Consider the following 20,957-nt stretch of genomic DNA (forward strand, 5'->3'; position numbering starts at 1 on the left):
ACACACACACACACACATACACAGTCTGTCAGATGTCACCAGAACAAGCCCTCCTATTGTGAGACAGATGGAGATCTCCGAGACACATTATGGGTCACCGCCGGAGAATATGCTGAAGCACGTCTCACCTCATGACGGAAAACAAAGCCCGAGATGCCAGCGACCAGCTCGGCCAGGAACACCAGCGACAGGAACATGGCGTACTAGAGATGAGAGAGACGTGTTGGCTGTTAGGGGCATCATTTGTTGTAAACTGCGCTCCCTGAGGCTGAACTCACCAGTTTGAGCATCCATGGGCTCCCGCGGCACGTGGCGAAGCATCCGAACAGTCCGAACACGATGATGGTGGTCCCGGTCCCGATGAGCACGTAGGGAGCATTGGTGGAGTTCTCAGCGATCAGGGCGATGTACGGACCCAAAATGAATTTCCCCCATAATCCCACTGCAAGCAGGATCGCCCCCGTGATCTACAGGAAAAAGACAAACATTAGAACTTTTAAACCAATCGAGGAAGTATTTTTACTCCTCTGCTGCCATCTAGTGGACAGTACACGAAGACAGCAAAACACATAGAAATGATGATTCTGATCAGCCAGTGATGAGGTTCTGTGGTCAAACTTTTTATAATAATGACACCAATGTACTGTACATCATTTACTAATTTCTTATTATCAGTGTTGTTGTTAACTAAACATAAAACTATTAAAACTGAATTCATAACTGAATTCAATGATGAACTGCCTTTAACTATCATTTTGCATTATTGAGACACTGTTTTCCAAATGAATGTTGTTCAGTGCTTTGACGCAATATATTTTGTTTAAAGCACTATATAAATAAAGGTGATTGATTGATTGATTGATTAAAAGCCGTTTACTGTAATTGAAATAAAATCAGAGTATAAATATTACATAAAAACACTTAACTAAAACAAGAAATTGAAATACTAAAATAACTAAAATAAATACAACTGTAAAAAATATAAAAATAGTAAAAAAAAGTATACAAATGACAAAACCACATAAAATCACCAAAATGTGCATAAAAAATGTATAGAAAATACCATATAAAAAAAGCACATTTAAAACTTTAATACTGTAATAGTATATAAATCATATTAAAATAGCACTGCCTATTAGATGTTCTAATTTCACGCCTCTTGTGTTGTTTCTAGTCAAATAATGAAATAATTTAAATTCAAACCAAAATTTGATAGTAATATTGCTATGTCCTAAAAGCTATAATATGTTACATTTTATGTTTAGATGATTTTTTTGTAATTTAAGTAATTGATGTGTTGTTTACATATGTGTGTAAAACTATTCTGATTTGCTTTAGTATGTACCTATTACTATAATGAACGTTATATATATATATATATATATGCCAGTTGACATTAATTAATGTATGAAAATAAAAGCCCTTATCTAAAAGCACAAATTCAATCTTTGTAAAAAATAAATACTAAATATATAAATAAATCAAAAAGTTGTTTTACAAATAAACAGAACCAGAATCATTTATAATATAAATATAATAATATAAATGCATAAAAGTGAATGAGTGAGTGAGTGAGTATAAACTCCAGCATACAAAAAAAAAAAAAAAAATTCTAGATTTTTGTATATGCTAAAAGCATAATATATTTAATATGTTTCTCCTTATTTTATAATAGGCAGTTTTTATAGTTTAGTCACACAAATCCGTCCCACAAACAACCACCTGAAGAGGGCGCTGGTGTATTTCTCCATCACTAGAAGCTTCTCTGAAACACGAGACTCATTGAGGGGTGGAAGGATGTCACGTAATATGTATGATCTACAGAAACACAACTATTCTCATGAAAATACATAAGCCTGGTTAAAATGTGCATCTAAACATATCTCATATGTCCTGTTTCATCTAGACTTCACTTACAAAAAGTAGCATGCCATTATCATGAGTTGAACATGTAGCATTTTTAGTTAGTAGAAACTAAAACAGATTGGGTGTTTTGGATCATTCTCTCAGTGTTTATTAAGTTTTTATCAGCAGTCTGGAGGACACATGAAGGCCGATGGGCTTGTGCTGAACCAGTTTAGCCTGCTAGCAGATGGACCACAGATTCAACACCACGCACTGAACCCAGATCAACACATACTTTACAGGACATTTCTGCATGTAATCATCACTGCATGTAATTGTCTGATATGTTATGACTAACATCCACGCGTTCGAGATGAGCAATAGTGTGGAGTTAGCGAGCGCACATGACGCTACCCACAGAAACAGCCATGAATCAGTGAACCCACATCCCACTCAGAACAGTATGATGCCGTCATTCTGCCACCTCTGAAACAGTCATCGGTTTTATGGATATGCTAATGATGGTGTGAAGAGCTATTGTGGCACAAGCTAAACTCAATAGTGAGCTGCCCTGGTGCTTAGACAGCATGCTTACTGAAAGAAGCCTTATGCAATACTAATAGACTAATTAGAGTCACAAATTAGAGTTAGGTGCTTCCCAAATCGCGTACTTATACTTATGCACTATTCTATGACGTGTAGCATAATGTGACCTTGGACCACAAAACAGGTCATTAGGGTAAATTTTTCAAAATTGAGATTTATACATCATCTGAAAGCTGTTCTTAGCGATGCATATTACTAATCAAAAATTAAGTTTTGATATATTTATGGTAGGAAACGTACAAAATTTATTAATGGAAGATGATCTTTACTTAATATCCTACTGTTTTTTGGCAATAAAGAAAAATGAGTAATTTTGACCCAGACAATGAATTTTTGGCTATTGCTAAAAATATACCCCAGCGACTTAATACTGGTTTTGTGCTCCAGGGTCACAAATAGTGCGAGAAGTGTGTTTACACCAAAAATTCCAAAAGGAAAAAGTGCACTTTAAAATGATGCACTTAACTGAAAAAACCGAAGTGTGGAATGTTGGATATTTTATGCACTCATCTGTCAGCTTTAAGTCACGAAGGGGGAGGGGCTATCAGAATCCGAATATTAATGAAAAAAAATAACCTTATAAAATTCATAAATCACATGGTTGAGAACATAGTGCACAAGAATCATGGTGTATCATTTGGGATGCGGTTAGTGTTTGATGTTAGCATGTTGCTAAGCTAACAATTAAAAATCGTGTACAAACCAATAATTCAAATTAATGCGAAATGTACACAGCACACACAAATATACTTTTCTGTCCATTAGCCAAACATTTTACTATGCTAACAGCACAACATAACTCAAATTAGCAAAATATATGGCAAAATGTACATAACACAAAAATGTTACAATTTTACAAATTTTACAAATGTTACAAATTTAAAATGTTCATTTTTTTTGTCATTAGCATGTTACTAAGTGAAACTACAAGACTAGAATGAGCACAAAATATACATAAATGCAAAGGTTAAATTCTACCACTTTTCTGTCATTAGCATATTGCTAAGCTAACACTGCAGCAACAATACTTGAACAAAAATATACATAGTTAATAAAGTATGCATAAAACACCCATATTATGTTAAATATTGCCATAGTACTTTTTGTGATTAGCTTGTTCTAACAACATGATTTTTCAACGGACATGAAAAATACAAATTTTAGTTAAAATCTCCTTTTTTGGACATGGTACCATGGTAGTTTTTACCATGTTATTATCACAAATATATAACAAAGCACTATGATATTAAAATCTGATAGCTACGGAGTAAGATCATAACTTTCATGTTAACATGTTGTCGAAAGTACCCAAAAGCACCATGGAAATGCTGGACATGTACCACGGTAATTTTTGGTATTTTCTGTAAGTGAATGACACAATCTTCTAACTAGCAACAAAAATACAACACATACTAATGTTGACTGAAATAATTTGAAATAGGCCTAACATTTTGACATTTTACAATGTTTTTTTTTCCCTGAATATGTACTATGCTAATACATCAATATATAGTACAAAATATAGTTCCCACTATCAAATTTGACACTGCAGTTGTATCATCTTTTTGGCGTTAGCATTTTAAAGGTTATCTAGGAAGACAGTGCTCTTGGATTTGAGAAAAAGTTTCCATCCTATGCTCAATGGGAGCATCACGTTGTCATTCAGACCATGTCTACCAGCGCATAGAGGACACAACGTCCCGTCTCCATCTCACACTGAGACAGAGAGAGAAGGAGAAAGTGCACAGATGGTGTGACTCATCAGGGATCAGAGAGAGAGGAGGAAACCACTCTTAACTTTCAGGAACTAAAGCATACAGCTCGAAGAACCTTAAAAACCCTTGAGAAAGATGATACGAGGAGACAAGAGAGGGCCATTAACGTTTCTCTTTGACAGAGAGCTCTTCTGTCTTTTCTTTTAAAGTTGTACATGTGTCCAGGATAATTTTTTTCTCATTTCATTCTTATTTTTCTTAATTGGACATTTAAATATATCATTCTAATTACCAGAACACAAATATTCATTAATCAAAATACCATCATTACAACAATGTATTATTGTTTTTATAATACAATACAATTTTTATAACACATATAAGTAAATAAACATCATATTATCATAATGCAAAAACAAACAAACAAAAAAAGTACTAAGTACTTTATTTTTCGGACTATAAGTCGCACCAGAGTATAAGTCGCATCAGTCCAAAAATACGTCATGACGAGGAAAAAAACATATATAAGTCGCACTGGACTATAAGTCGCATTCATTTAGAACCAAGAACCAATAGAAAACATTACCGTCTACAGCAGCGAGAGGGCGCTCTATGTCTTCAGTGTAGACTACAGGAGCACTGTCCGGAAAATATGGTTACATAACGTGAATAAATAAATGAAAAATGGAATCATTGTCACAATGTAAAAATAAAATGGAATTCTATTAATCATAATGTGAATAAATACATCATTATTTTATATCATAATTACCATAAAACAAAAAAACAAAACCGCTCTAAGTAACACCATATGGCAAATAAATAAATACATACATAAATAAATGTCATCATTACCACAATATGGCTGCACGATTAATCGAAATTAAATCACAAAGGCAATAAATCGCGATTACGCAGAGCTGCAATTGTCATGCATATCTTTTAGTGAAGCTCTTATCTGTGATCAGCAGTAAATCTTCATCCGAAAACCAGAGGGCGCTCTCACGCTGAAACTCTAAATACGCCCCGAAGAAGAAATCAGGAAATTCCTATAGTGGCTGCTGAATAAACAGAAGATTGAACTGCTTTCATTATTTCATCGTGACTAATAAACACGTTACTACGACAATATATGGTTTATCTGAGTCCGTCTTACTATAATTTTGATTATAATAAAGTATATAATAATAAAATGCTAATCCACATTGCCTTTATGAAGTAAAAACGTGTTATTAAATGTGGTATTTTCACGTGCTTTCAGATTGAACAGCATTTACAACACAGAACCATAGTCCACTGACAAGCTATGTGCATTATTGAAACACTATAAACACGCTACATGAATAAAGGGGACTTGACAAGCTACACAAACAGCTTTCATAATTGCAGAATGATTTCTTCGGTTTTATAATTGCGCGATCATATTGACTGATATTATGAATGCAATTTTGCGTAGCTTTTCAATGAACTGCGGCTCAGTGTTGTAAATGCTGTTACACCTGAAAGCATGTGATGGCGATTTACTCATAATTAGAGGTCAGACCGATTAATCGGACGATTTTTGGCATTTTTTTATTAATCGGCACTGGACGATTCTGCTGCAGATTAGGCTGATTTATAGGCAGGTGCATCGTATATATCGGTCATCGGCTGCCCTGATTTCTAAATATCGGCATTGGCCAGTGAAAAACCCATATCGGTCAGCCTCTACTATTAATCACAGAACCGGCTTTACTGACAAGATACACATGATAATTGCATTCAATTAATCGTGCAGCCCTAGGAAAAACATCTTTCATAAAGCAAATATATAAAAAAATAACTATAATGTAAAACCATTTTAATCGCCATAACGCAAATAAATACCATCAAATGCAACACAAATATCATGCTAGGTAAATAATGCAAATAAATAAATCAATAAACATTAACATTACCATAAGGCAAAAATAAAACCATTGAAATTACATAACGCAAATAAACAAATACACAACAAAAAAAATTATTACCATCATTACCATAAGTTAAAATAAAAATATCATTCTAATTACCTGAATGCAAAAAAAAAAAAAAAAAAAAATACTGCCCGAAAATAGGCTTCATTTTATTTACATAAAATATAATTCACACATAACTTTTCACAGCTTTCTTTTCCGTGTTTAGGATGAAATATGAGTCATTTTGTGAGATTCACCTGGATGTTCTAGGAATAACGGAGACGACGCAACAATAAAAAAAAAAAACATCCGCTACACATACAACATAACGCAAAACTACACCGAAGAGCTGAACTTGTGCTTTCTGTGTGAAGGCTGGCACAAGAAAATGTTAAATGATTTATTGAGCAAAAGAATATAAATTATTCATCGATACGTCTGTCATCTCTCTCTCTCTCTCTCTCTCTCTCTCTCTCTCTCTCTCTCTGTCTGTCTTAGCCAGCAGTCTGTAAAATAAAGATACATAAAACTCTCTAACCCCAGAAAACCTGAGAGATCACTAAACTTTCAAAACTACTATTGCACTTTCTTTCAGAGGTTTTATCAGTTCATGTAGTCCCTGGGAATCAAACCCCTGACCTTGGTGTTGCGAGCACCTTGTTTATATTAGCTCAGGGCTATCGAGATTGGACTTGCATTGGCTGTGAGATCTAGTCATTGCTTTATCTTCTTACCCACAGAGAGCTGATATTAAACAGGATCTCAGGCACATGCTTCTGAACGAGACTCCTTCTATCCCCCGACACTCGCGTCTGTCTGCTGACGCAACGTGGAGCGTTCATTTCTTCAAATGAATCTTAAATTGCTGCGGCTCGGCGGCGTTCGTCTTTGATATGTCAGCAGCGCCTCTTGAGTTACAGACGATTTAGAGCTTAAATAAAAAGAGACAATCTATTAGAGCTCTCGTTGTTGAGGAAAACGCTCCATGGCAGCAGAAGAAACGTTTCCAGAGTGACACGTAAATCCTGTGCTTTCTTGTGGAGTTCTCAAATGTGCATACATGGGTTTTTCAGTAAATATTAAGAATCAAGGAGCAATGGCTGGCATAAATCAGCAAATGGAGTCCATTTTTATGTTTATGCATTGGCTACATCTTCCACTTTTAGAAGACCCCTGGTTTTTTTTTTTTTTTTTTTACATGGACTGCGACTATATACAGTGTTGACAGGTGTAGTACCTGTAGTACCTCCCAGGTGTAGTTTTTAATCAATTTTAGCCATTCTTTCTACCATGGCAAAAATGTAGTTATTCTACATCCAAAATAATTTACTCAAATTTATTTATTTATAAATACGTAAGAAAATAAACAGAAAATGGCATTTTAATGTGCTCTTTAAAGAATAAAGATCCAACTATTTTTATTCTTTTGCATTTTTACCTGTTATAATATTTTTTTCTTGAATATTATTTTTGTTTATTTTAGATGAACATTAAAAAACAAACAATATACAACAAAAAGAGTATTACATTCTTTTTATATTTATAAAGTGTTATATTCTTTCTTTCTGTAATATTATTTTTATTTTATTTTATGAACAACAAAAAACATTCAACAAAATGAAGGACTCCATTTAAATAAATTATTTTTAATATTTTTTGTTCAAACAAAAACCCAACAGTAATAAAAAAAGAACATTATATTTTGTATTGATTATATTTGTATTATTTATTATTAAAAAATAATAAAAAAGAAAGTATTGTATTCTATTTTTAGTAAAGTGTTTTAATTTATTTTTTTGATATAAACAACAACTGTATACTGTACAACAAAAATGAAGGACTATATTCATTTTTTATTATTATTTTGTATATAAACAAATACCAAACACACAAAAAAATGAAAGTTATGTTTTATTGATTATGTGATTTACATTTTATATGAACAACAAAACCAAAACAAAATTTAGAAAAAAATAATTATATTCTATTTTTATTTATTTTGTATTTTTATTTATTGTTATACTCTTTCTTTCTTGAATATAATTTGTATTTATTTTATATGAACAAAAAAAAATACACAAAAAAGTAAAAAAATTAAGTATTATATTAATTTTATAGTGTTTTCTTATGAACAAAAAAAATGATATTCTTTTTTTATAATAGTTGTGCTAACAAAAAAAGTTGTACCCTAGATGCTGCTGCAGACAGGAAGTGACTGTTCTCCGTTTCTCTGTGTCTGGAGCGAGTGCGAGAGGGAACGGGACACAGAGAGACACTTGGATGAAAAGGGGACGCGAGAGGAAACGAGAGCGCAGGAGAAAAGACATCCTGCTCTTTGCATTTCAAATTCCTGATCAAAGCCGTTGTTGTTCTGTGGCCTTCAATCTGCTCAAAGGAACAAGTGTGTGTGTGTGTGTGTGTGTGTTACCACAGCACCAGAACAACTACAGGCTCTGCATCCAAAAACTCCTGCTTAATATCACATCTGTGGTATGATATGAAGTTAACCTGGTGCTCATGTATATGAGGAAATATCAGGGGTTTTTAATAATAATATAAATCATCATAGTCAAATGTCTGAGTTTTACTTTTTTTTTTTTTTTACTGGGATCAAATTAGTTTTTTACATTTTTAATAAATTGAAATAAAAATTAGTGAAAAAACGAAATAAATTGACATATAATAAAACATTAAAACCACTAACCACAAACTTTTACTAGTTTTTAGTGTTGTATTAAAATGACATACTGTTTCTAAAATTAAATAAAATATTAAAAAGGTGAAAACTAATTACAATTAACAGAGTACATGTCACAAAATGGCAAAGATTCAGAAATAATTTAATATAATATTTTACAGTTTTGATAAGTAGTTTAAGGCTTTTATATATATATATATATATATATACAGTTACAGTTAATATTATTATAACATAACAAAAATCTAACTTGCACTTAAATACTGATTAAAGTAAATTAATTTTTAAACTTATTTTTTTTTTCTTTGATTTCTTTCTTTCTATTAGGTTGGTCACTGCAGGAAGTTTCCACAAACAGTCACAGTCAAAGCCAACAGTGCTGGTCTTTTCACTATGTTTCGACTCCGAGACGGTTGAGCACAACAAATTTTTGGTATATATGGAAACAGGAATCCCAAAACCTGCCGTAATCTCAATCCACCCTTAATATAGTATTTTACAATTTTGATAAGTAATTTATTTCAGGGGTTTTCAAACTGGGGTACAAAAAAAAAAGTGTAAAAAATGTACATAAAGACCAAAGGAACAAAAAGATTTTGGATATGACAACGATACTAGTATCATATTTTATAACACTGAATATACTATAGGAATTTCATAATTCTTGTCACCAGTACCAATACCATAAAAAATATTAGCCTAAATTAAACAAAAACACGCAAACTCAAGTTCACTGAAGACAAGTAAACAGGTTAAATAAGAAACTAATTCCAAACAATGTGACAAAAAAAACTACAGTAGTACAAATAAATAAAAAACCCACATACATTGTATGAAGTAATCAAATTTCTAAAAACACTGCATATTCTTCACTCTGGAAAATAAATCTATTTGTCTTTCAGAGATTTTCTCTTTAGTGGTTTGATTAACATGAACATGAATATTAGACTGCTGTCACTTTAAGAGCTGCCCGGATCATGTGTTTACGAGGATACAAGTAAAGATTGACACTCTGACATACACATGTGTGTGATACTGTAACTACATTCAGTAAGCCCATCTTCAGTTGTGCATGTCTCTCACACAGCGCTCACATATGATATAATGAGTTATTTCACTGCAGTGTCACATGAGCATGTAACAGCGATAGAGACGATAGTCCGAAGTTTGTCCTGATTAATCGTTTTGTCCATTGGCATATCATATACCCCTTTATACATACATACATACACAAATTAATAAATAAATACAACAGGACCATAACTAACGAAATAAATGAAATGCAAATATCAACATTCATATCAGAACTGTCCAAAGATAAACAATGTCAAAAGCGCACTGTTAATGTTTTCATTATGCCGTATTTATCACACAATGCAGGTTACAGTAAATAGTGCGTGAAGCACTGCTGACATCTTCCTCTCTGACTCCAAGATGTCTGTCTGATACACAAGGCTTTTCTTTCCACTATCAACAGGCTGTGAGAGTCTGATACGCACACCAAACAACAGGTGACACCACCATCACGCTAGTCCTTTATGTCTCACACACACACACACTCACAGTCTTTCTGTTCAGTGTCGCGTCACAGTTTGCTGCTGTGGCACTTTCTCTTGTACGGTCGAGCATCTGGTCACAGAGAGACCCCAGAACAACAGAGTTCACAGTCAGACACTTCCTGTATGACATCCATCTATGAGCAAAGACCCACCGACTGTCATCTTTGCCTTATGAAATCATTCATATTAACTGTTAGTTTGTTTTTTATATACAAATATATAGCCTACCTAAGTGTTTAACTAATTAACAAAACTTACAGAAATTATTATTCATCTTTTATTAAAAATTAAATTTTTTGTTTGTGAAATCCCTCCATATCCATTTGAAACTAATTTTTTTATTAAATAACAATAAACAAGTGAACCCCTTGTGACACCCTGTTTGAAAAAGCCCTTTTATTAAATTACAATATTTTTTTAACCCGTTTCAAAAAATATTTGTAATAAATAAATACATTTGAGGTCCTCATAGCGGTTCAAAAACTCATTTTATTCTTATTCTTATAATTTTTTCTTATATTCTTAGTTTTTTTTGTGTGTGTGTGAATTCCTTTTAAACCCTTATTTGAAAACTTTTTTTTTTATTGCCACCTCCTTTAAAATAAATAAAGAAAATAATAAATAATTGTGAACCACTTGTGCCACCATGTTTGAAAACATCGTATTAAATAACAACAAAACCATAAAAATAAAAAAAAAATCTATTTCGGTAAAGCCCTTGTGGCCACATGTCTGAAATCTCTTAATATTAAATAACAATAAAAAAAATTACATTTTGTGAACCCCTTGCAGCCCACGATTTAAAATCTCCTTTCATTCACAACGCACATTAAGCCTAGATACAAGTCACTCATTTTTGCCGACGCTCCCTATATAGTACAGTTTCACATCTTTCCAGTGCATAAAAAAGAGTGCAGTGCTCAATTGTAAACCCCAAAAAATAGTCAAACAAAATCCTGCCATATTATCCTGCTTGTTTTCTTCCAAAGGGTGTTGTCATACACAGTCCTGAATCGTGTTCGCTCAGACTGAGCCGGTAATTTTCCCTTGTCTTCCACTCCGTTGCTCTCTCTCTCTCTCTCTCTCTCTCTCGGCCATTAGAGCGGCGTACATCATCATGATCCAGTGCGGCTCGTCGATAAGTGCTGTTTGCTCTGAGAGGGTGGGTTAGACGGGCCACCGCACGTTTAATGGCCGTCTACAGCTGTCAAGAGGCGCTGGCCTTTCAGCCTCATTCTCTCTCGCACCATTTCCCAGAAACGCTAGATCAGAGCGGTTGAAAAACAGCCGGCGAGAGTCAGCGTCTCGTTGACACCGAAAGGTCCGTCTCATTATTCAGAGTCAACTGACAGGGAAATGGAGGCCGGCGGCAGCTTAAATCAGACGGATCTGTCCAAGGCTAAATTGACTGTGTGTTTGGTGGCTAGCGGGAAACGGCGGACGGATGATAGATAAAACGGATCAAATTAAAACAAAAACAGACCGAGACGAATAGCTCTTTTTTGAAATAAGACAGTGGATTCTGGCCTTCATCTGTGTTTAACAGAGCGGGACGTGAGAACGCTAATGCTAATGGGGAAGCCGTCTATTCTAGCATCTCATTAACACCAAGGGGCAAGGAACTCGACCGGAAGTTGAAGTCGGGTGGGGGCTGCCATCTTGTAGCAGAACTTCACTTGCGTTAGCATCCCATTGACTCCCATTCATTTTGGCGTCACTTTGACAGCGAATAACTTTACATCTGAGGCGTTTAAAGACTCCGTTTGTCCATTATTTATTTCTAAAGATACACGACAATGTATAAAGGGCTCCATTACCTTCTATGTTACATTATGGCCCCGTATAAACAGTTTTTGTAAAAAATAGGCTAACGATTGCGTCATAACCACTCGTCTCTCTGTCGCATTACCGTACAGACAGGAGGAGAAGCTCGCAGGCAATTAACTTAATATGATGTACTGGCGTTACATTTTAAAATACTATACAAAATAATTAATCAGAATACTTACTCCTGCTCACTCACGACAAAGAACTCCCCGCTCAAGCTCGCAGTCTCTGCAAGATTAACGATGGCAGTTTTCACGCACAGCTGCTAGAACATTAACATCTGGCAGACAGGTTGCTGACGTCGTCAAGCTTCGTTTGAGTCTGCGCGTCAGAAACGGAAGTGCTAAAAAACGCTAAAAATGGGCTTCACTTGTCTCAATTCAGTTCCAATGGGGTCGCTGTGTCCATTTCTTTTACTGTCTATGATTAACACCAACCACCCCAAGATTTTTTTAAAGGGGGGGTGAAATGCTCGTTTTCACTCAATATCCTGTTAATCTTGAGTGCCTATAGAGTAGTACTGCATCCTTCATAACTCCAAAAAGTCTTTATTTTTATTATATTTATAAGAGAAAGATAGTCTGTACCGATTTTTCCCGGAAAAACACGACCGGCTGGAGGCGTGACGTGCGGGCGGAGCTAAAGAATCACGAGCGCCAGTAGGCTTTTGAGTTGAGAGCGTTTGGAAGCTGTGACACAGATCCAGAGGCTGAAATTTAACAAGAGCAGCATCAGCAAAGGCGGTATGCTATGTAGTATGTACTGAAACTGTATATATTTGCTTAGCGGTTTTGGAAAATGACTAAGTTCCACTTTATGTCGTCTTTTTTTTTTTTTTTTTTTTTTTTTAAGCTGTACATGTGGAAAGTGCAGTTTGATGACAACATCGCATGTTGTTTACTTGATGTGCTTACGCGCTGATAGCTAAGTTAACAACACAGAGATATTTGAAGCAGTTTTACTCACCCCATGTGGTTCCAACACAAAATCGTGACCCTTTTCCGTTGGGACTGCATTATCCTTAAGAAATAAACGATGTGCAATCCGAAATGCAGGGAACAAACAAAAACACTTGCACAACTCCGTTGATGCTCTGTAAAAATAAACTCCATCCACTGGTCCCTTAATGCTGTTTCTCTTTTGGTAATCTGTGGAGGGTTGTCTTGCCCTGGCAACCAAAAACACACTTCTTTTGTGACTTTTCACGACGCTCTCGCTCTGAACAGGCTGTGCTCAGCCTCTCTCAGTGCTCTGCTATACTGGAGCGTGCGCTCTTGCGGTAGAAGAGCGCGCACTTAGGACCCATATAAGGAAATTCCGCTCCATCTAACGTCACACAGAGCCATACTCGAAAAAAACTTTCCGAAACTTGTGACAAACCGGAAGAGGTTTTTTTGGAACAAAAATACTCCTTCAAACGTACAACTTAATTTTTGAAACTTTGTCCATGTTTAGCATGGGAATCCAACTCTTTAACAGTGTAAAAAACTAAGTATGCATGAAATAGCATTTCACCCCCCCTTTAAATATAAACTCTATAATGTTTTTATGTCAGTGTCCATCAACGAATTTGCTGTTTTTTAAAGGCATTTACTGTAGGTACACTCTTAAGAACACACTTAAGTATACATTTAAGTACAGATTTAAGTACGGACTTAAGTATAATTCTACTACATTCGGCAGTACACTTATAACCAAAGAATACAGAATTATGAAATTATGAATAAAGACTTAAGTCCTACTTATGTTAAATTGAAAACTAAATTATAACTATAACACATTTTCATTTTATTGCAATAACACGCAATTCAGTGTCCAAAAAAATTCAGTTTGCACTTAAGTATATATATCTTTAAAGTACACCATTTCCATACTTTGTATGCTGAAATGTACTTTTTTTCCACAAAAGAAATCATCATTAGCAACCTAGCAATCTAAATGTCCTTGAAACCAGATAAACCTTGTGAAAGATAATTATGCTTGATTGTATTCAATGTGCACTTTGTGTATTTCAAATCAGAAACGTACATTTAAAAAAAGTATTTGTAGATCATATATTAATGCAATAAAAAAAGTGTACTTACTATTACTTATATGGTAACAATATATTTTAAGATGTCATTGTTACACGTTACATGTACTTACTATTATAATAACAATAAAGTATGCATAATTACATGCATGTAACCCTTTGCCAAGCCCTAATCCTAACCATATAGTAATTACATGTAATTAATGTATAATTACACTGTAACAAATAACCTTAAAATAAAGTGTAAACAAGTATACTTTAGTGACTGTGCATTTATACACTTAAGTACACACTTAAGTACACTTCAACCTTATTTAAAAAAAATAGAGTTATGAAATTTTGAATAAAGATTAACTTAAGTATGTCAAAAAAGCATGTTAAAAATTAAAATTCAGATGATTGCAAATAACAACAACTGAGTCTGCACTCTTTTAAAAGTGTATAGTCCCATTAGCCTTTTTACATAATAAGTGCTTTAAAAGTAACCTAAATTGAGCTTAATTTTCCCAAGATAAATCTGTTGTTTATGCTTGATGGCTTTGATCGGTAAGCAACCACTCAGTAACCATCAAAAACACTCGAGCATCTGCTTAGCAATGTACTGAAAACCATTAAGTAGAACTTAGCACTAGCATAATGAGAGGCATAAAGAGGCATCCATAACACACTAGCATTGTGATTTTTACCAGCTATCACTGCTCACAATTTTAAATCCAGGATGAGGAAATAATAGACTCACATTTGTTTGTCATTGGCTTAAGAGTGACAACATGCTTGCTAACCGTTAATCTGCAACTCATGTGTACTTTGCATGCCTAGTTATTCAACACAGCAGCTAATATAAAGTGAATAATTTGAAACTTATTTCTGTAGAAAAAAAACCCCAAACCTGTGCTACGCGCTGCTACAGCACAATCACGCAGCATAACTTTCCCCCTGAGCGTAAAGCTGCTAATCGCCGTCAGAACAGAGCAAACACAAGAATCTCGCACCACGTCTCAAGCTAGTGGCTAATAATAGCATCTCTTTCATTAGCAGGCCTGTGCAAAACTGTTCATAGTGTCATTCCAGGACCTAAAAACGGGAATTCCAGTCACCTTTAAATTCCACAGCCAGGAACTAATTGGGAATATTCCAGGAATGCAAACGTTAGAGATTTCTCAAAGCGTTTAATTAGAACTTTACCGTTTAACTAGTCAAAGACAATTAATAATAACTCAAATCACAAAAAAAAAAAAAAAAACTTTTGTTACCTACATTATTATTTATGTGTTGTCAATTGGCATTTTATCAGGTGTAACTAACTTACTACGCAACATTTAACAGTTATGATTTCCCATTTATTCACACACGTAATCAGACCATATCATTCAGACATCCAGACAAGGATTAACCTAAAAAAAGCCCTCATACCGAACACAATTCCAAAGCCCTGACACACACACACACACAAACAAGATGTTACAGTAGGAAACACACGTTTCAGAATTGGAGATGAATCACTGTTTAAAATCAACATATGAAAGCATTGCTCACACTGACTCCAAATCAACAAAGGGATATTTGGCCTTTATTCGATCTTTAATCTGATCTGCCTGCCAACAAAGTCACTCCGAACCAATCAGATCTCACCTCAATTTCATTTCCATTAGAGGCTGAAGCTTCTTGTTTTTTTCTGATGGGTCCTGCCGTTTATTCCTGCATTAATCAGACACTCCTTTAGCTTTCGATTCCTTCCTGTTTACCAAACCTCAATGAGTGTTTGATTCAGATAATAAAGGTAAAGATCATGTTTCCTGGGAAAGGCAATCCCAGTGGGAAAAAAAGTGTTTCTGGATGTTAACTAAACTAGAGTCACTGGAGAGACTTTTTTCAATGTTAATATTAGAGAAATAGAGTGTATTCAGGTTTCGCATTGACACAAGCAGGTATCATGATTAAACACCTCGTCAGCTGAGAGTCATGAGAGTCTTCATAAGCTTGCTTTAATAGGATTCAGGGCTGGATAATACCAACACAGTCATTAAAGGAAGGGCTACAGAGCTCTGAAGATTTAATTGGATGACTTCTATCACTAAAGGATTCTTAAAGGAATAGGTCACCTGAAAATTCAAATTTGCTGAAAATTGACTCACCCTCAGGCTATTCAATATGTGAATGAGTTTCATTTTTCATCAGAACAGTGTTGGAAAACATTAGCATTACAACACTTGCTCACCAGTGGATCCTCTGCAGTGAATGGGTGCCGTCAGAATGAGAGTCCAAACAGCTGATTAAAACATCACTATAATCCACACAACTCCAATCCATCAGTTAAAGTGTTTGTAAGACACGTTTTTAACTTCAAACTGTTGCTTATAGCTAAAATATAGCTTTTTACAGTGAAAAAGGCATCTCTTCTGATTAAGGAGAGAAATATGCACAATATGTACAAGTGAAAACAGTCAGTGGAGAGGACAACAGGACATTTTTTCACTGGAGGAAGCGCTATTATGGATATATCAAGTCGTATTTTGGCTAGAAGCGACTCTTCAAAGTTAAAACGCCTTAATGACAGATTTGTTTCTTACAAACACACAAAGCGTTTTACTTCACAATTTGTTAATTGGTGGACTGGAGTTATGTGGATTATTTGTGTGATGTTTTTATCAGCTGTTTGGACTCTCATTCTGACGGCACCCATTCACTTCAATGGATCCATTGGTGAGCAAGTGATGTAATGCCACTTTTTTCCAAATCTGTTCTGAAGAAGAAACAAACTCATCTACATCTTGGATGGCTTGAGGGTGAGAAAACACGGTTGAATTAAACATGAAATGTTTCTCAGCTCCTTCAGATTTGACGGCTGCAGCTCCATCTGAATAAATCTCTGTTTAATCACTCCACCTTTGCCCTCCAAAGGGAACAACAACACTGAAAAGAATACACGAGACAAAATATTAACAAGCTTACGGAGAAACAAACAGAGCACCGGCGCTAAGCATCAACGCCTCCACACACGAAAGTACTGAATATATCAGCAGCACTCTCATTTCCATAAAAACACCAAAGGCTGATGGGAAAACCGGACCAGACAAGTCCTTAATTGTCTGATTGTAATGAACAGGACTGCCAGTATTAATAATAACACTGGCTAAGAGCGAAATAACTCAAGAGACGAGTGACCCAAGAATCTCCAAATGGCACCATTTATTACTTGTTGGCCAAATAGGTCCAGCTGCACCCTTTAATTACTTGTATTCCATATCAACGTATAATCATTGACATCTGACTAAAGGGTAACAAGATAGTTGAACCCAGTTTTACCCCATTACAATGCATCTTTGATTTGGCTAGCCCTGTCAGTTAAATTAAGACACAAAATAACTTTAAAAGCATTTGAGATGTAAGGTTTCAAGCAACTCGAGCATTGCGGTGTGTAGAGTTTCTTTGGGTTTTTAATGAAATCCTTGGTAAACAGGTTTCATCTGTTTTCGTTTTCCACCTCGGTAGAAAACACAATGGCAATGTCAATGTTTCGCGGGTGGAGGGTAACTAACTTACTGTGATTTACACTCTGCTAAACACATTTGAACTGTTTTGTAAGTTCATAATGACAATGCTATCATAGTATACGCAGTGAATTATCATTTCGGTATATTTGTTGGTATGCATTTATCATACAATATAGACTTTTTCGTCAATATTTCAGATACTTTTGTCAGCAAAAGGTTCCCTCATTTCCCCTGTTAAGCGAGAACAGGATTCCCATCGCTCGCTGTGATGTGTCCTAGGCTAGCTATTTTAAGACGCGGGGAACTCTGGGGTCACACATAGGCACATGCCATTCTAGGTGTGTATCAGTTACACACACACTGCAAAGTCATACTGTCACATCCCGAGCTGACACAACCTTCGGGAATGCTACGCACACAATCAATCAAACTGACTAGTCAATAAAAAGCGTCCCGAGATTCAACATGGCGTGATTTAATAAAGAACATTTATTGCAGAAACTTCCCAAGGATGTAACCTTGAAGAATATTCATTAGTATTTTTTACATACTTTGGAAACAAATCAATTTTTGCGTTAAAAACAAGGCGTTCTTACCATCATGGGGTCTTTTCTCAATCAAACGTGTACAAGGGGAAATGTGGCATGAGGTGTTACCTTACATACTAAGCTTTAATAATGTCGACTGCATTAAAATATGAACTGAATGAATGTAGTCTAGATCCAGATTTCTCTCATGGGGAACACGTGGACACCTGAGGTTTTCTCCTGTATCTCTAGATAATATCAGTGTTTGAACCAGGGATCACAAAAGGTTCTAACTGATAAGAAAAGCTAACTTTCAAATTTAACGGTGAATTTTTTTCCAAATATATGTAAAAAAAAAAAAACAACAACAACAACATTTTTATTGTATTCTAAATGGATATCATTAGAAATGGAGGCCACATAACTTAAAAAATACAGTGTCTACTCAGGAAATGTAAATCTAGATACATTTATGCCGTTTGTTACTCCGCTTAGATTGTGTTTTCATTTACTTTTTTACCTACTTTACTCACATTTCACTGCTGGTTATATACGCTCTATATAATTGTGTATTTGACGAATAAAAATCTTGAATCTTGATACAATTAAAGATGAACTTTTCTCAATGGGTGTTGGTTTATATGCTGTTTTGTAAACAAGCATAATTTCTATATGTCTATATTAGGGCTGCAAAAAGATTAGTCGCGATTAATCGATTCAAAATAAAAGTTAATGTTTACATAACATATTTATGTTTATGTGTGTCTGAGTACTGTGTATATTTATTATGTACATAAATACACACACATGTATATATTTAAAAAAATGTATATGTATTGTATTCATTTGTAAATAAACACTTGTATTTGATTTATATTATATAGAAATTATTTGCATATAAATCAAACATATATTTCCTTAATAATATATGTGTGTGTGTTTATATATACATGATATATACATTACACACACATGTAGTATGTAGGCCTACACATAAACTTATTTTGAATCGATTAATCGAGACTAATCGTTTTGCAGACCTAGTCTATACTAACTTATAAATAGGGTTTTAAAAGAAGCGTGCGAAGAACATAATCTAAAAAAAACTTTTTTCCACTATAAAGAATTTTTTTGCGCAACGGAAAGCTATGGATGTAAGTTTCTTCATGTACTCACAAAAATAAAGGTTATGTATTGGTATCGATGATTTCAACATCCATGGAACCTTTCAAGTGGACAAAAAGTTTATAGCGAAAAAATATTATTTCGATTATTGAAAGGTTCTTCACGTTCCGAAAATAAATGGTTCGTTTAAGAACTGTTCATTGAAAGTTTCTTCTGAGAACCAAAAAATGGTTATTTTATGGCATCACTGTGAAAAAACCCTTTTTAAACCTTTACGTGTGCACCCTAAAGTAGCAATAAAATGAGCTGTAAATAGTTTTAATTTGCTATAAATCTACATAAATATAATTAAGTGCGAAAAGCGTCACAACAGACACCAGTCTCATCTAGCTCATGTTCGGCCTGTCTTTTCTCAGCCCTGTTAGTCTGTTCCCATCTGCTTCTGGGAGAACAGAGAGTGTGAATGTGGTTGTGAGGGTCGACAGCAGGACACACGGCGCTCCGTCTGTCTACGTTCAGACGAACTGAACGAACCCCACAGGTCCAGAACAGCTGATGGGAGGATGGAGAAATGACACCAACTTCAGTTTTATTTGTCACTCACAGACTCCCTCTCTCTAATTTCTGCCTCTATCTCTTCGCATCTCGCTTTAATTACGCCCTCGTTTGCTGTTTTAACACAACGTGAGTTTCAAAGCTCATTTGTGTTTAGCTGTTCTGCAAGCGCACAATTCAGTTTAGTGATGCTAACTGCACACTTGAAACCTTCAAATCTTCTTTTAAACTGCATGATTATTCCATTTCAACACTATTCAAAATAATTAACACAAAATGATTATGAAATCTACCTCGGTTACAAATTGCTTTGGATAAAAGTACAACAAACACACACACACAAAAAAAAACTAAAGTGAATCAATCAACCAGTCAAACATCTATCCAAGCCATACTGAACAATACTCAAAGTGCACTTAAATGCACATGTATCTGGATATGTTGCATATATACAACAAATAACTAATTTGATGAATTACTGCTGCAATAATTATTAGGAAAATACTTTTTTTTATTTAAGTGCTATTAGTGCTAAAAATATAGTATTTCAGCACATTTACAGAAGAGATAAACTCAATTGTTAGTCATTTGTAAATAAGATGCAAAGATCTGTTCTAAAAGTCTACTTGCGAAATTGTTTTAAAAATTTGATTTCACCTGATTCGCCTCTTTAAAAATAAAAAGTGGCAAAAAAATAATTACCTAAATCATGCAATTATACAGTATAGCGTGAAAATAAAAGAGGCATTTTCATGCTAAAAAAAACATAACAATTACTTCGTTATAATGTTATTGTACTGCATTCAATTCGGAGGTGAACTGATTGGTGAGTCCTTTGCAGGTTTTCGCAGATATAGCTACTACTTGTGAAAATGAACTTTCAGTTATTAAAATACACATTTTAGATCATATTTAATTTCCTTTTATGAAAACAAAGCTACGAGAGGCAGAATTCAACATAAACCATGTAAATGGCACAATGTTTTCAACGTAAAATGACACTGACTTTATAATAATACGTACACCATTTCAGCACA

The 20,957-nt window shown here is 34.6% G+C and overlaps 1 protein-coding gene across 1 annotated transcript in view; it reads right to left on the bottom strand.

The window, feature by feature from the left end:
- LOC127987896 (tetraspanin-7) overlaps positions 1-20,957 on the bottom strand; it is a 31,875-nt gene that overhangs the window by 8,546 nt on the left and 2,372 nt on the right. The window contains exons 2-3 of the mRNA XM_052590330.1: positions 279-467; positions 129-203 (exon numbers count right to left, since the gene is read on the bottom strand). Coding sequence (XP_052446290.1) covers positions 129-203; positions 279-467 — 264 coding nt within the window. The remainder of the gene's footprint in view (positions 1-128; positions 204-278; positions 468-20,957) is intronic.

The sequence above is a fragment of the Carassius gibelio genome, chromosome B22 (assembly GCF_023724105.1).
Source record: "Carassius gibelio isolate Cgi1373 ecotype wild population from Czech Republic chromosome B22, carGib1.2-hapl.c, whole genome shotgun sequence".
NCBI lineage: Eukaryota > Metazoa > Chordata > Actinopteri > Cypriniformes > Cyprinidae > Carassius > Carassius gibelio.